The sequence below is a fragment of the Perna viridis genome, chromosome 11 (genome assembly GCF_037379345.1).
Source record: "Perna viridis isolate PV_CMFRI_1.1 ecotype Kerala chromosome 11, ASM3737934v1, whole genome shotgun sequence".
NCBI lineage: Eukaryota > Metazoa > Mollusca > Bivalvia > Mytilida > Mytilidae > Perna > Perna viridis.
This window is the reverse complement of record NC_142455.1, coordinates 26,547,575-26,564,590: the sequence shown is the minus strand read 5'-3', so window position 1 is coordinate 26,564,590 and position 17,016 is coordinate 26,547,575. Positions and strand designations below refer to the sequence as shown.

Genomic DNA, 17,016 nt, shown 5'->3' with positions numbered 1-17,016 from the left:
AAGCCCACTCCTGATACTACTTTTTATAATGGAACTTTAATATCAAAAGATATGAAAGCAAGTTGTCTTTGACCACCAGAAATGCTTAATGTCTACAGATATGTTGAGTAAATTCACTTACTGAACTTTATCTCAATGAACTCAGTTCTGATATACTTAAACTGTCATTGCAACTCAGTACTGCTTAAAACTTAAAAACTAACTTGCTTCTTTTGGTTAAAATTGGAATGTTATTATTTGTAAATGAAATTATGACAAACCATTCCCTGTTAGCATGCAAGTGCTTTGGATACACTATAGGACGCAAAAAAAAACTTTCAGTTGGTGCTTCAATGAACCAATTTTTGTACTGAATGTACTGAAATAAAAGTTCTTATAAGATTTTTTTGTCATGAAATATATAGAATTAAAAAGGGCTGAGTTATGTACCATCAGTGGGTTACTTGGATACATATTTCTTTGTTTTAAACATTTCATGTCTTAAATACATAACAAGAAATCTAGAACAGGAGTCTAAACAGGAGCTTTATTTATTTACTCTGCTTCTCTGGTTAATGATTTGTGTCATTACTCAAAGGCATAACTCAGATTCTGAAACTAAAGCCTTCTAATGTTGTCTTCCGAGGGGAAATAATGTATTGTAAAACACAATCCTGACCTTTGAGTTATAAACAATCTACGGTAAAGAGCGATGAATCACTCTTGGCTATAAATCTTAGCCAGGTTGGCATATACAGATCAATTGGAAACTTACATCCCGCAATCTACAGGCTTCTGGCTTGTAGCCAGTCTGCAATGGGGAGGAAATAGGATTTTAGGCAATTGTAAATCAAGTTAGGATTGCATATAGTTGTCTACCCTGATTTACATGTTGCGTAGGAAACATTTAATATCACATGTTCTGCTGGGAAATTTGGTTTCTAATGTAATTGTCTACATGTATAGTTTATTGTGAAGAAATGCAGTAAGCTTTTTGGGAATAGAAAGTTATGTGATGTTGAAAGACTCTTTAACATTTCAACTCTCAGAAAGTTTGCTTTGTCTGTGCAAAGTGGTATTATTAAGTCTTTAAACAAATGCTATAGCAACTTTAATTTGTGTTAGACTTATTGAAATCTACAGAGGTCTATTCTGGTTCAACTTGTAATGTCAGATTTCACGAGATGAAGTTGTAAATTTCAGGTTATAAGTGTCATGATTTACACCCTAAAAACTGTTTGTGCAAACACACTGATGTATTTTCAAGATTTTTTATTTCCGTTTTTCATTAATATGTTAAACAGTTGCATTAGTAAAGGGGATTATTGTACTGTATTTGAGGATTTATTATCATCAAATCCACATTGGCAAGTTAGTTACTGTAAATATTAATGAACACTGGAAATTGCTACATATTTCAAGTCCTAGGTTCTGTCATGCTATTTCAGCATAAGAATTCTTCTTTGAAAAAAAACTAAAATTCTTTTCACATATCTACTGAACATATTCCTCCAGTCTGAGAGGCATCATTACATGTATAGTTGAATGTAAAAATTCTATTGTAATGGTTTAGATATGAAGTTTTTTTCTTCATATCAAATATAACTTCTCCCAAATTGAAAGTACATACACATAATTCTATATAATTTTTAGATGTTTTTTTTTTTTAAACCTCCATGTAAAAAATCTGCCTTAATTTGTTTTTCAGCAGCAAGAAGAATTGACATCGGACAAGAATGATCGATACTTTGTTCTTACGTTTGTCCTTTGTGGATGTATTGCTGGCATTCTATTGGCTGTTGTGGTCATTTATCTGATAAGGCGACATTCCCGATCCAAAGAGAAACTTGCCCAACTTGCCACAGTTACTGAGGGTACTGAAGCCTCAAAAGACTATCAGGTAATTGATTCAGATTAATCCCAAGATCAGTACACACAGAGTCAAAATATCACTGGACACTGGTATATTAACAAAGTCAAAATATCACTGGACACTGGTATATTAACACAGAGTCAAAATATCACTGGACACTGGTATATTAACACAGAGTCATAATATCACTGGACACTGGTATATTAACACAGAGTCAAAATATTACTGGACACTGGTATATTAACACAGTCATAATATCACTGGACACTGGTATATTAACACAGTCAAAATATTACTGGACACTGGTATATTAACACAGAGTCATAATATCACTGGACACTGGTATATTAACACAGAGTCATAATATCACTGGACACTGGTATATTAACACAGAGTCAAAATATTACTGGACACTGGTATATTAACACAGAGTCTTTAATATATTAAATGGCATGATTTTATAACACCTACCATAAACAATTTGCTTCTTAAGAAAATAGTCCTTTTCATCTAAGCTGAAGAATGGTCATTGAGCATGTGTTATATAAACAAGGTAGGGTTTAGGATAGAAGCACAGGTTTTTCCTAGCAGAATTAGATATTTGGAATGCATAAAGACTACTAGTTAACATGAGAGGGTCTATACAGTTTTTAGGTCAGTTTCTAGGACAGTAAAAGGTCTAAATTAAGTCTTAAGAATATTCTTTAATGAGTCAATACTGGAGTCTCTTTAGTGCTGAGGAAATTATGAGTAAAAATATTTTTCGTTGAACATGTTTTAAAGGTCAGTTTTGAATAAGTTAAAAATTCTATTCAAAAAGTTTGTTGATTAAAAAATCCTTAAAAGTTGTTTTCAGGTTTCAAATATCCTATGTATATTATAGAAAAAAAATTGCATATAATCTTTAAAGTAGTGAGTATGGTTTTGTCTTTGCTTAATTATTAAATTAACATCTGGTAATTCACAAAAACTCAAGTGTTCCGATCATCTTAACCAACCAAAGGGAAAAAGAACCCCAAACCAACATGGTAATTCCCACTAGTCTGTGATGTAACGTCATTGTTGTAAAGTTCTGAACAGAACAGATTTTTTCTTCAGTTATTGATAGATGGGGACGTATGATGTGACTGTCACTGACGCCTTGTATATATATGTAAAGGGAACATTACATCATTGTATTTCTTTGTAAAGGATGAAAATCACGTCCATCATCTCCATGTCTCTCGAGACTGATTTATTATTAGATAATGTGATTTTCCTGTCAACAGCAGATTCTGAAGAATAATAGTTCCGCTCATTCAATAACTGATCCGAGACTTGCAATTGATTCACTTAGATTCTGCTCTTAAAATCTGTATATTGACTTTCAAAGTATTCGTTCCATTTTGAAATCTGCAAATTAGGAAGAACTGTAAAAATTATAAAATTTCAATAATTTTAGGCTGCGATAATAGGCCAGTAATTCAAAGGGTGGAGTAAATGCATGTAAACAAAGATCGGATTTTAATTTACATTTTTTGAGGAAAAAATTACTGGATCCCTTATATAATGTCTTATCTACCAATAGCAACACTGAATTGCATACATTCAGATTTGGAATGATTTAAACAAAATATTAGTTACATGTTTAAGAATTTAATATTTTAATACATGAAAATCTAACTGTATCAGATATATTGTGTATATATTTTGCCATCTTTTTTATGCTAATAGTCTCAGTTTTAAAACGTAAATTTATCTTGTGCAAAAAAAGGTATAGATTTTGAACCAAACATTGAAATTACATTTTTTACTAAAAAATGGAATTAATGTTTTAATTAGAAGATGTGTATAATGTTTTTTCAAATAAATTTTTAAGTTAAAGAAATATGTTAGATTTTCAAAAAACATTAGAAAGGATATCATAATATGATAGTTTGGTGAATCATTTGTTCCTTTATTTAGGAAATGCTAAAAATGAACTAAACATCTTTATATATATAGAGTTAAACCTGTCTAAACAATCTTTCAGTTTAGGGTTCAGTTTAGCGAGGTTTTCTTGTAAATGTCGTCTGAATATAGCTGAAATATTGCTGCTCGAATGTTAAACCCCAATAATCAATCAATCATGTAAATGAATCAGCAAAAAAAAACAGCAAATTTTTGCAAAGATTATCAAACTTTGATAAACAACATGATTTTCTTTGTGCTAATTTTAATTATTAACATACTTGATATTACACATTGAAATCTGTATCACATGGTTTTCAGAGTTGGTTTTTCTGAGTCTATCTGTTGATTTTTTTTTTTCAACAAGATCTCCATTGCTTATGACATTGTTATACAGTATTGTACCGTTATTTTAATCGTGTAAATGCCTGACAAGTTAATCCTTTGTCTTTGTTAATGTTGGTTTTATAGTTAAATTGATGGTACCGATTTTTCTGCTCTGTTGCAGATGAAATGCAAAACTAATGTACAAAAGCCCATTTTGTTAGATAAAAAGTCATTTTAAGCCGACAACATGAGGATTAAATATTTATAGACTGATTTCACTCTGCAGGTTTGATCGAATACATGCAATGAAATTAAAACTTTTTAGATTTATTAGCAACTGCGTAGTGAAGCATTCATGACAAATTTGCTTCCAATATTGATCAGGACACCATTCAGGTCTGGTTCACTTGTTATCAGTGACAACGCACTGAACTAGAAACCTCTAGTAATTTTCTTTTATTCTTTGTTGGCGGAAGTGAGATGTGGTTTTGGTAAAGGTTAGTTTCTAGGACAATCGGTGAGATAATGGCTGCAGATGCAATCATGTCTGCATAATTATTGACATTTTTATTGTGATAAGACATCATGGCTGACATTGTAATTGTAGAGAGATTTCTAAGGTAGGATTTTGTAATTAATAGTGAATTGTATAGGAATTATTGAACTGGCAGAGTTTCTGTTATGTGCAGGTTCTTATTTTTGTTATTCTGCTTAATTGTGTCCTGATGTCTGTTGATCTGGATTTGAGGATTCTGAAACCATATTAATTGGATCATCTTTTTCAGGATTGCTGTTTTTTGGTACAAATTTTTGTGTTGACATGCAAAAAACTAATGGCAAAGATTGTCTTTTTCAGTAATCATTTGATTATCAACATTTTAATGATTATATTAACTTGAGAATAATCGTGACATAACATAGAAATTGGTACCTCATAAAAAAACGTTATGTCCACCATATGTAGAAGAATGTTGTTCTTATGTCATATATGTTGGATCATTTACATTTAGCTTGATGCATTACTTTTTTAATTACTAGGATCTATGTCGTCAGCGTATGCAGAGCAAGTCCTCGGAGAAACCAGAGCCCCTCCATGCTGCTTCAAGGATTGGCAGTGTGTCCGAATCTCAAGTCCGGAGTCCTTCCAGTAGGAGCAGTACCTCTTCTTGGTTAGTTGTGAATGTAGTATATGTTCTGCTAATTTAATTTTGAATTTGCATATTATGTATCAATATATAAGAATTGGCCACAAAATGAAAGATTTCATATAAGAAAAAAATAGATCATGTAACTAACAAACTGGAGATAAAATGTTACTGAAAGAAAGTTCTAATTATCAAATACTTTTAAGTATTGAATTTTAAATATTTTCTTCAAAGCATGTTCAAATGTCTTAATAACATGTTTTTGAGAAAGATTATTCAGTATTTCTTTCTTATAAAACACTGTTGAGAGATGAAAATGAAACAGCCAAAAATCAAAAGTCCATTTTTTTTGTTCAATCTGCCTTATTAAATGCTTTAGCAGCCAAAAATTAGTATTTTGAAACTAATTTTGATTATTTCTAACAATTTTTTTCCTAAAAAGTATGTTTTAGGATTAAAAATCATGAAATGTCTGATTCCCCCGACTTATGATTTTTTTTATAAGCCATTTCTTACATCCTGTGACAATTTTATGATGTTTTAATGTGAGTGAAAGTTTCTTTAATTCACATTTTTGTTTGAAATATCACAACAAGGTAAATAAATTGACTGCTCAAGTAAAAAATGTTGATCTTTTGACTTACAAAATCTTACTACTATTTAATGTCTAAAAAAACTTTTTTCACAGCTTTTGACCTTCAAAATGGCACTATGTACAATACGGTAATGCCTTTTATACACACCAAAATATGGTAATACACCGAGAAATAATCTATTATGTTGGAAAAAAGAAATTCTTTTTACTTTGATTATGGGAAATGTAGCTATCCTCAGATCAAAAGATGTTCCCATGTGGTGCTAAAAATTCACTACAAATCAAGAACAGTAACTCCTCCAAGAATTTTTTTACAAACAGATGAGCATTAAAAAAAAAAAAAAAAAAAAACAGAGGTAAAAAATTTAAAATCTTCAACTAGTACATACAAAGATTTTCTTTATGCAGATGATAAAGGTGGAAAAGTTTGGAATTCCCCTTTAAGCTCCTTTTAAAGATTTTTTGGCCAGCTCCCCATCAAATAATTTTAATCACAGATTGGTGCAAAACTTTAAGCTTCTTTCATTCTAAATTTACAAAACAAATATAGTAAAAACACAAATATTACATCTGAACCTCATTATAAATGCATGTTATGTACGTTAATTCATCAGGGATACACCATAATGTGGCATTATTGCTAGGTTTTATTCCAACGCTACCAAGATAATCCTGTTTGTTTTTGTTTATTATCAGTGATTCTGACATGATAAACTTAAGTGGTGCCATTCTATTTAACATATTGTGCTACTTCATTGGTATTTACTGTTGCTATTAAAACGGATGAATATGTCCATTGTTCACCATGTGAAAAGTCTCATTTATTTGTTTATTTTCCATCTTTCAGGTATCATATAACTCTATGAACAGTTAACTTAAACAAACATTTGACAAAGCTGCTATGACAGGTTTTGTTGAAGTATAAAAGAGGAGAAATTGCAATCATCTAGTAGTTGTCTTTTTCTTTGCTTCTACAAGACAGAATTTTTTTTCTGATTAAGTACCAATTCATATATTTTTCAAACACTACCAATGGTAGAAGTTTAAAGTGAACCCACCAAACAAACAATGTTCTTTGGCATTCATATACCAAATCAAGCATGATTATTCTTTAAAAATGCCAACAGTCGTTTTTTTCATATTTACGGAATGCAAACCATTTTAGCAAGTTTTCAAAGGGACGTAACCCACCAATACCCGACAACCTGGGTAGTGGTTTCATTGAGGAAAGGGAAAACAGTCAACATTTTTCTTGGTAACTCAAACTATTTTCACTTCAGTAAGTACCTGAATGGTTTGAAATAAGTGAAAAAAAGTGCTTATCTTGGCTCTATGAAACTGAATATTTGAAGTTTACTGCTGTCCATTGCTCCAATTTGATAGTAAACCAGTCTGTCAGAGGACAAATTTGTAGAAAGTTACCTTTTGCAGAAAATCTTAAAAAAAATAGCCAAAGTCAGGAATACGAAAAAGGACTATTTCATACACAATCTATAGATTTTACAACTGAATGGCAAACTAAGACTGGTTATGTGTTCTGTAACTGTTTCTTAAATAGAAATGAAAGTGGGTTTGGTGGGTTTTTGACATGCATGAAACCCTTAAATCTAATTTTTATAAAGACTGTGAGCTAATTTCACATTTTTATCACGATCAGTTGTGCATCTCCTATTTGGATTTCTTCGAGTATCCAACTTCCTGTCTGGTTAACTTGCTACTCTTTATAACAAGAGCTGGTAACCTTAGCACAATATCAGACATGACACATGATTGCATGCATCCTCTTTGTTTTATAAATTTCTGGTTCCATCACAAAATCTCTTGAATATGACACATACGAGTGAATGTTTTGAATACTAAGATATTGCTTTTTACTGTGTGGTCTTGTTATCATTGATGTATTTATTTTCAAGCTTACCTGTAAACATTTTACCTTTTTTTATCACTGTTACCAATCTATATACAGGTAACTATGACAAAGATGCAAGATGTGCTCAAACTCATTAAGACATGCCCTGGAGAGAAGATTATTGATAAATTCTACTGCAGCCAGTACCTAATGTCATAGCTGATTTTTGATAACCCATCAGCCATAAAATTGAAAAATAATGTCCTTCAAAATTTAATTAGGCATTGCACATTTGGAATTTTTGTTACTTAAGGCCACATAAACTTAATTATTTAGTTTTACAAGCCGTCCATTTTTTCTTGTCATATCTAATTTGTTTCCTCATCATAAATATGGAATTTCTGTCCTGTAAAATTTAGCTTCCACTTAATGATTAAGTCGAGCATCTCACAGTTTTAGGCCACAGTAAAGGAGTTCTCTGTTTTTTTTTTTTGTGTGTGCATTTTTCTCACATATCTAACTGAAGTCTGAATAGCCAAGTCATCAATAGATAATTGGATATGTTTCATTGCATTCTTAGTACTAATAATCTGTAAACTGTTGTATCTTGGTTGTAAATAATACAGACATGCTGTAGTTACAGTCATTTTAAGTAATGCTTATTTTCATCTTCAGGAGACTGAGGAGACATAGATTTAGTTTACTTGGCCTTTCTAGTATTTCATAAAAGTTAAGTGTTTTTTTTCCATAGCTGTAATTTTCTTTGTTTTGTGAAGATCGGTGACTATTGATGAAAAATTGATTTTTTCGCCATCTTGATGTTTTTTGATGAAAGGAGATGGGAATTTGAAATAATAGAGGCAGCGTAATTGTCATGATGTATTGAACTGAAGATTGGCAAGGAGTCCAAAGATTTATAAATTTGCATATTTAATCAAAATTGCTGTTTGATTAGGAATTAGTGGATTGAACTTGCTGATAAAGGGGAGAAAATGAATAATCTCTTGTGTAAAAAATGTTCAAATCGATAGCAAGGAATTCAAAGGATTAGTATGAATAAATGTCCTTTCAATTAGGGAGAAATTTCTCAATTAGATTTAATGTTCGTTCCAACACCCTTTAACGATAGGGTGAAGTAAAAGTGAGTCATTTTCTTCTTTTTTTTTTTTTAAAATTTGTATTGATTTTAAAGACATTGTGTTTAGTCTGCTTAACTGAAATAGGTTGAAAAATTATTTTTATTAATTCTCAACATATAATTATGCAGTTGGAACTTGCTCTTCTTATTTTAATTAATATTTTTAGAATAAGTTTTTTTTTTTTTTTTTTTAATATTATATCTTTGTTTTAGGCCAACATTATTTATTGTTGTAAAAACATAAATAATTTTCAGCAACATTTTAAAGAAATCTTTAAAAAAGCTAGCCTCCTCATTTACTAAATCATTTTGAAAAAAAAAAAATTAAATTTCCAGCCTACGATCAATTATTATTGAGCCTTGGGCTCTGTCTTCTTAGTAATAATAAACTACAGAACTTCAGCTATAGAGACTTTAGGTACAAAACTTGGGTTGTTACGTTAGAAAGAAACAGACATATTTTTCTCTCTTTTTTTTGGCCTTACAGTGCATTTCAGTGAATTTAAAAATTATTTCAATAAACTAGCTGGTAGTGAAAAAAGTAATTTCTCCTTGATTTTGATGGTACTAATAGTCAAATTGCAGTGTGGGTTTTTTCATACCATGTTTCAGCAACTGCCTGATTCTTACCTAGTCTTATACTTAATACTTATTGTCTCTGTGTCTAGACAGAGAATTAGATTTAGGTGGTCCTGATTTAGTCCATTCAGAGATTTTATATGAAACACCTGAGACCCACAATATGTCTTATTCTTGTTAATTTAAGACCTATCCCAAGGATAACAACAAGACAGGAAAAAAAGACATACACAACAAAGAGGACTAAAAAACCAAAATAATACATACAAAGAAAGAAAGAATGAGCAACCCAGACTGGGAAGATGGACCAGGTGAACCAGTAGGATAAAGGTCCTCTGCTTTTTTAGACACACCTGCCGAGTTACTCATAAAATGTCACATCTTTAGGGTTAACAACAGAGGATAGGAAAACTTTGACAAATGAAGCAAATTATTTTTTTTATTGAAACTGAAACCTGAATAATTGGGTAGTTCACTTGGAAGTCTCTAAAAATTTATAAGTTCTTATTCCTGAGATTTTTTTTCTAAGATGTTTCTTTGGTATTTGTATTTGTTTTTGCCTCCAATATTTGTTTATATCTTAACCTTGTACATTTGACTGACATGACTTAAAGCTTTTATTCAGATGCAGGAAAATTTGAGGCTGTGGGAGCATTTTCACAGGTTTAAACCAAATTTGTATACAAATGTATTAAAGTTTTTGTCATGTCAGTGCTCTGTTGTTATCTTTATACTGCAACAAAATTTTAAATGAAAATTGATGTTTAATCCAGAAAAGTAACATTTTTTATTCAAAGCGGGGAAATTCTGGCAACTTCAAAACAATGAAATGTTTATGACGTCACAACAGAAAGTCATACAATCCGTGACCATATATCACTTGTAAATATATATGGTAAATGCATTTTGACTGCTCAAATAGAATGGTAGCTGTATAAAAAGCAATAGCCAAATTTGATCAGAATTAGCAATGTTGGCACTCAGCCTATGGTATAGAAATATTTATTTTCTAATATTTTTTGCAATTTACTGTTTTTCCATCAATTGTGTAGTGATTATCTTAAAAAGGGAGTCATGTGCAGAGCTTTATTATATGTCTGTACACCTAATAATCCTGTGAATGCCTTAAAGAAAAAAGTTAATATTTGCACAAGTTACATATTAGAATATATAACAATAGACCTTTTTCATATTCCCAACTTTGACTTCGTTTTTTAAAATTTTGTGCAAAATGAAGTAACCTTCCAACCAGACAGACTGGTTTACTGTCCAGTTGGAGCTATGGACAGCAGAAGACTTTAAATTCAAATATTTGACTTGTTGTAACTGTGGTAAGTACTTGGTTACTTTTGAATGATTATTTTCAAACCATTTATCTACTTACCAAAGTGTATATACACAATGTAGTTTAGGTTTCAAAGAAAAATGTTTACTGTTCTTCCTTTCCCCAATGAGACAGCCAACCAGGTTGTCGGGTACTGGTGTTTTATGTCCCTTTGAGAAACTTGCTAAAATGGCTTGCATTCCGTAAATATGAAAAAAAGACTATTTATAACCAACAAAATGGAAGACTTGATGTCCCTACTGTCTGTGTATGTTAGCATATTGCAGAGCATGTGGATGTTAAATTGGGAATTTAATTTCTATCAATATTATTTTTTTTAGTTAAAAACATACTGTATAGGAGGTAATTCTCGCAGACGCTAAATTTTGCAATTTTCTCTATAGATATGGGCATGAAATTTTCCTGGTCTTTATTTTTCATGTTTACAGGAGATAACTTAGAAACATCTGGATTTAAATTTGATGAACTTTTACTTAAGCGATTCCTGGAACCTCACAAAAATTTCTAGATACATACAGTCCACTTATGGAGTAATATGACGTTTTTTTCATACTTTTTTAGCATGTTGAGTTGCAAGTGTTTTTTCGCTATGTTGTGGACAGTACCTACTTTGTGTAACTGAAAACTCTCTAGTATTTAACTGATATTATTCAAACTTTGCTCAGTGTTTATATTCATGTGCATCTTTTATTATGAATAATATTTGATGAAATTGTTGTTATTTTTATCGTCATTGAAAGCTCCATTTTCAGAGTAATGGGATATATAAATAGTTATTACCAAAAAAAGAGGGGTAGCCTTTTGACCTGCTTTAGTACAGCTATTAATGAAAAAAGTATTTTACTTTTAATTTTCTACTAATATAACTATTTATACAAACCACTTGTTGACATGACTTAATCAATACAATGTTTGGATATAAGCAGGTGTTTCTGTAGTGAATGTTTCATAAAAGATATTTAAATAGGTGCTTTAATCCTGGTTATGCAAGTACATGTAGATTTGTCTAAAGTTCAAATAAAGGTCAATGACCTACTATAGGATTTATCCATTTAAAGGTGATTATTGCTTAAATTTGACCTTTACAAGTGACTGATTTAATTACCAGAAGCTGGCTTTTTCATAACATTTAATGAATGAAAATTGTAGTCCAGTCTCCAAAAAAAAAAAAGGGAGATTCTTTGTTATTATTATCTCACTTTTACCAACTTTTTCTAACAGAAGGGGTTCCAAACCTCAGAACATGCACAAGCCTTCAAATGACCCTCTATTCCTATAACATATTTGACAACCCCCTGTAATCCCTATATTTTTGCCTGAAAACAAACATTTTCCCTGTTTTATCCCTATAAAATACCAATAATTTTTTTAAAAAATTAACAAGCCCTTAAATATAATTGCTGTATAAATTCCCGAAAATTCCACAATCGCCTTATTTTTTTTAGGGAATTGTGCACTATAGAAAGCCATATTTTCTAGTCCAAAGCCAGTTGAAGGTCTGCATGCAGTCTTTACAGAATATTTGTAGAATGTTTTGTATTGAAGTATTAATATTTATATAACTGACTTTTCATTTTGCTTAATTGTGAAAATTATGAAACTTTGAGTAGAATAACTAAAAATATATAGTCCTTGCATCTATTATCAATGAACTTATACCTCATGGAGAAGCAGTGACAATGTATTTAAAGTTCTATTGATTTAAATATTTCATCAATATCTCTTTGTTAAATATTTTCTCAGTTCACAAGTTAAGTTATTTTTGTGTACTGTTACTATATTCCAACATGTGGTATTGTAGTGCATTTTATAAATTTTAAATGTGTTGCCAATAACATTTAATCAATCATGATTAACAAGTTCTAATGCAGTAATTAATTTTTCACAATTCTCATATTTTCTACAAAGAACTTTATTGTGTGGCCTTAACAAAAGATGTAAATATAGTCTCTTTAAATGTGGCATAGCAAATTTTTCACTATCAAATTCTGTCAACCAATATTATAATCATATGGCCTATACTATGAGGAAAATACTGCCGGCAGTATTTACTATGTAACTTTGGAGATATTGAAAATTCAAGCTTCAAGCAAAGAACTGTCACAAACAGCTGATAACAACAAAATTGTGAAATGAAGTTGACACTTTCATGTCCACCACATGTGTGAATAAAATTTCACAAATCAATTATGTTGTATTATTGACCGACAGTAGTATATGCTATATTTAAAAATTGATGAATATGTAAAATTTATTGTCGGGACTTTAAAGTATATATGTTTATTGATAGTCACACTTCAATAGCAATGTCGAGAAGGGATGATATGAAATGTAACTGAATTTTAAATGACCCACCTTGGAACAGCGGTTTAATATACCTCTGACTTGATCATATAATTAGCCTTATTGAGATGAGATGGGAATTTTGTTGACTTTGTCAGTGTTATAATTGTACAGCTAATGCAAATTGTTCTAACCTATGAGTTTTTAAGGACAATTATGGAATTTTATGACTGTTGAGTTTATTAGCACTGAAATTTTACAGGAGTTCTGAAATTTTACGGTCAGAAAGGTTGAATGTGTTCAGGCAATTTAGATATCGTGGTAGTTTTACATCAACTCAAAACTATTGGATCTACTGGAGACTGTTTCCCAAATGTAAAATTCACTTTTGTAAATTTTTCCTGGAAATTCATTTACATTTGACTGGAAGTAGAGAATTTGTAATTCATCAGCTTGTATGAATATTGTTTACATGTATGCTTAATGGAGACTAAATGAATTTTAATGAATAAATGATTTTGGGTTACAATAATATAGGAATGGAATTCATGCAGAATGGCAGTTAGTCATGTAACATATTTGAATCCAAATGACTTTGGATGCTCAGTGATCAGGTATAGATTATGTGGCTGTTTAATGGAGAATTCAGGAAATTAATGGAAAGACGTGAGCTTGAAGATTCTGTGACATGGCAGCAGGAGAAATCAATTTGCCTTTGAGAAAAAAAAAATCACCAAATTGTCATTCTTGTCCATGTGTCTTGAAGGATGGGAATAAAGATTACGAGGAATAGAAACACGGAGTGTTCTTAAGCCTCTTTATAGCACACTAATTTAATTTTGTCATATGCATCAAATTGTAACTGAAAGATAATTCTATTCCACTATGCATCGATCACAGAGTGTCGATGTGGCGGCATGGCTTGACAGTGGTGATAGTTATTTGGACGTGTTCACCCATATAAAACGGTGGTCAGTTGATTATAGTAATGTCCAGCCCTTCTGTTCTACAGAGAAATTTGTATTTAATCATTACAGGAGTGAAGAGCCAGTCGCCTCCAATATGGACATTTCTACAGGACATATTGTATTGGTAAGTATATAGAAAGTGGTGAGTACAAAAATGAGGGTAGGGCCAAGTAATTCATGTGTGAAGAGTGTAAATTGGCCTCCAATATTGACATTTCTTGAAAGTACTGTTAGTGTACAAAAAAATGAAGAATTCCCAAAATCATTGGGTCGAATAATTCTGTGAGTAAACAGCAAAACTGAATTTCAAAAACAGTCATTTCTACAGAACATATTGTATTCGTAAGTATATAGAAAAGGGATGAGTATTAAAAAAAGGGGGAGTATTTCATGAGTAAAGAATAGTGGACTTATAATATTGGCATTTCTACAGGACATTTTGTGTTTTTAAGTATATTGAAAAGTGATGAGTACAAAAAATGGGTGTCAAATTATTCTATTAGTATAGAACTATTGCACTTAAAAGGACATTTCTTCTAGACAAATGGTGAGTATGAAGAAAAATAAGGTGGGTAATGTAAATTCCATTTTTATGCATTGTGTTTGGGAGTATGAAAAGTGGTTGGGTAAGGAAGAAAATAGGAGTAGAAAACTGATATACTGGGTATATTGCTACTGGGAGTACATGTTAAAAAAAGGGGGGGGGGGTGACTTTACAGTAATACTGAATGGAAAAAATAGATACTCGTTTTATCTTAACTTAAATTGGATACCTCTGCTTTGTAAAATATGTTAGCTTATTGTGAGTATAAAAAGGTTAAGTGTTGTATATTATGAAATAAAATAAATCAGTGTCAATATGATGTGTTCTTTCTGATGAAATGAATTGAACATGTAACATATGTTTCATTCAAGTATGTTTTCATTGTATGCCTTCCAGATTTGAATTTTATTTGTTTATCATATGTACTATATAGTATGCTTCAAGGGAGAGGCTAAATGCTCGTCAGAAACAGAAATACATGTTGATGTAAAATTAACTGATATTAAAATAAACTGTAGAAAGTAGATACCAAAAGAATGGGACTAAGCTTTGTTTTGTTTTGTTCTCCTGTTCCTCTTCCAGATAAGCATAAGAGACCTGATAGGGCACTAAAGTGATGTGAGCTTTTTTCTGATCAGATGATTTCACAATTTGGTCTCACGATATTGCCTTTGCATCTATTGCCGGATGATTTCACATTTTGGTCTCATGATAGTGCTTTAGCATCTAGTGCCAGAGTTTGATCCTCAGCCTATTAAGTCATACCGAAGAATTTAAAAGTGTTAGTTGCATGTAGCATATAGGAGATATAGTTTGCTTGAGTCAGAATAATATGTCCGAGATAGGAGCATGTTTACCTGCAGGCTTTTGTTTCTGTGAGGTATTACATAAAAAAATCAACTTAGCATGTCAGACTAGTACAAAGTAGGGTCTGTAAGGAAGGTGAAATGTTCTTGCCCTGAAAGCACAAAATATGCGCCACAGAATCTAAAATCTAAAAAAAAAGTACAGCCTGTTCACAGAACTTGGCCCAGGTTTTATTAAAAAAATTAATATGTACATTTACCCTCAATCTTGGATTTGATAGATGGAAGTTAGGGTTGAGGATGGGTTTGAGGAACATCTCAATTTTAAGATATTTATAAAACCACTACTTGATGTCAGAAATTTTGGATCCTGTTTTCATTTTAAGTTACAGTGGAACAACTTTTTTTCTGTCCTTTTGTCTTTTGATGGTGTTAATATGTATAACCTCGCAAGCCTTTCCTCTTGTATTACAGTCCTACATGGAGGATCATCTGAAGAATAAAGATAGATTGGACAGAGAGTGGGAAGCCCTTTGTGCCTACGAGGCTGATCCTGCCAGTACTAAGATAGCCAGTGATGCTTCTAATTCAAGGAAAAACAGATACACAGACACATTACCATGTAAGGCTCATTTACAATATTTCGAAATTAGAAAAACTGTTATTTTAAGGAAGTGTTTTTGATAATATTACAGGTAATGACACTTCATAGACCATACATTCTGTTACTATTTGTCCAATAGTTGTCTTTTACACTAACCTGTATTGTAAGGTAAATCTCCTTTACACGAAGAATTTTTTTTTAAAGTTTTTCTGGAAAAGAGAAAGTGGGCTTAGTATTATTGTTCAGTTTTTTTTAATGTTAGTTGTACTAAGGCCAAGAAAACAATGATGACATTAGATGTAGAAATAGGGTAGGTAGATAGGTAATATCATTTTAATTTAAAAAAACTATTTCATATAGAGACTTATGGGAGGATTTCTTGACTCTAATAGTGTTCAACTAAATAATGTTTTCCAGCATTTCATAAAAAAAGATATTAATGAAATGTGCCTGGATTAGCAGAAAAATTAAGTTTGGTAGGCTAACCTTAAACAAACATACTTTTTTCTTGGCCTAATGAGATGAGGCAAAAAAAAGGCATGCTAGGACTTGAGACAAATTTGAAAGCATATCATGCAAGCATCAAAATTTCTGTTGAAAATGATGATGGAAAACAGGCAAGGAGCTTATTAAACTCATAGAAATGGGTAGGAGACCTACATCCATTCAATACTGTTCTTGTTTGTTTCATCTATTCCCTTTATTGTTGAGATTTTTAAGATTTTTTTTTTCGTCAACAAAATAAACCCTCGTTATTTTTTTTCTTCTACAAAACAATGTTTTATTACATCGTTGATTAAAAATGGAATAAGAACTACCCTCAACAGTTATCATTGAGAGCTCAATTTACTTCCTTGATTAAATACATGAAAGTTAATTTACATTAGGAAATACAATGTAGTAGGTGGGATGTTAAGTAAGTCTTTGTAAATATCAGACAGGAGGTGATTCATTCATGTTAAAACCCACCAATTTACTTTAGTTTCTTATTCAGAAACAGTTACATACCTCATATTAGATAAGAATTATTTTGATTGCTTATGACATTTGGA

General features: G+C 31.1%; 1 protein-coding gene across 5 annotated transcripts in view; it reads left to right on the top strand.

Moving 5' to 3' along the window:
- The window catches only part of LOC148603533 (receptor-type tyrosine-protein phosphatase N2-like), a 136,763-nt gene that overhangs the window by 102,500 nt on the left and 17,247 nt on the right, over nucleotides 1-17,016 (top strand). For 4 of the 5 annotated variants that reach the window (XM_088554054.1, XM_088554052.1, XM_088554055.1 and 1 more), the window contains exons 11-14: nucleotides 1,688-1,879; nucleotides 5,147-5,277; nucleotides 14,080-14,134; nucleotides 15,835-15,982. In XM_088554054.1, coding sequence (XP_088410180.1) covers nucleotides 1,688-1,879; nucleotides 5,147-5,277; nucleotides 14,080-14,134; nucleotides 15,835-15,982 — 526 coding nt within the window. The remainder of the gene's footprint in view (nucleotides 1-1,687; nucleotides 1,880-5,146; nucleotides 5,278-14,079; nucleotides 14,135-15,834; nucleotides 15,983-17,016) is intronic. The other variant, XM_088554053.1, reaches the window with a different exon arrangement.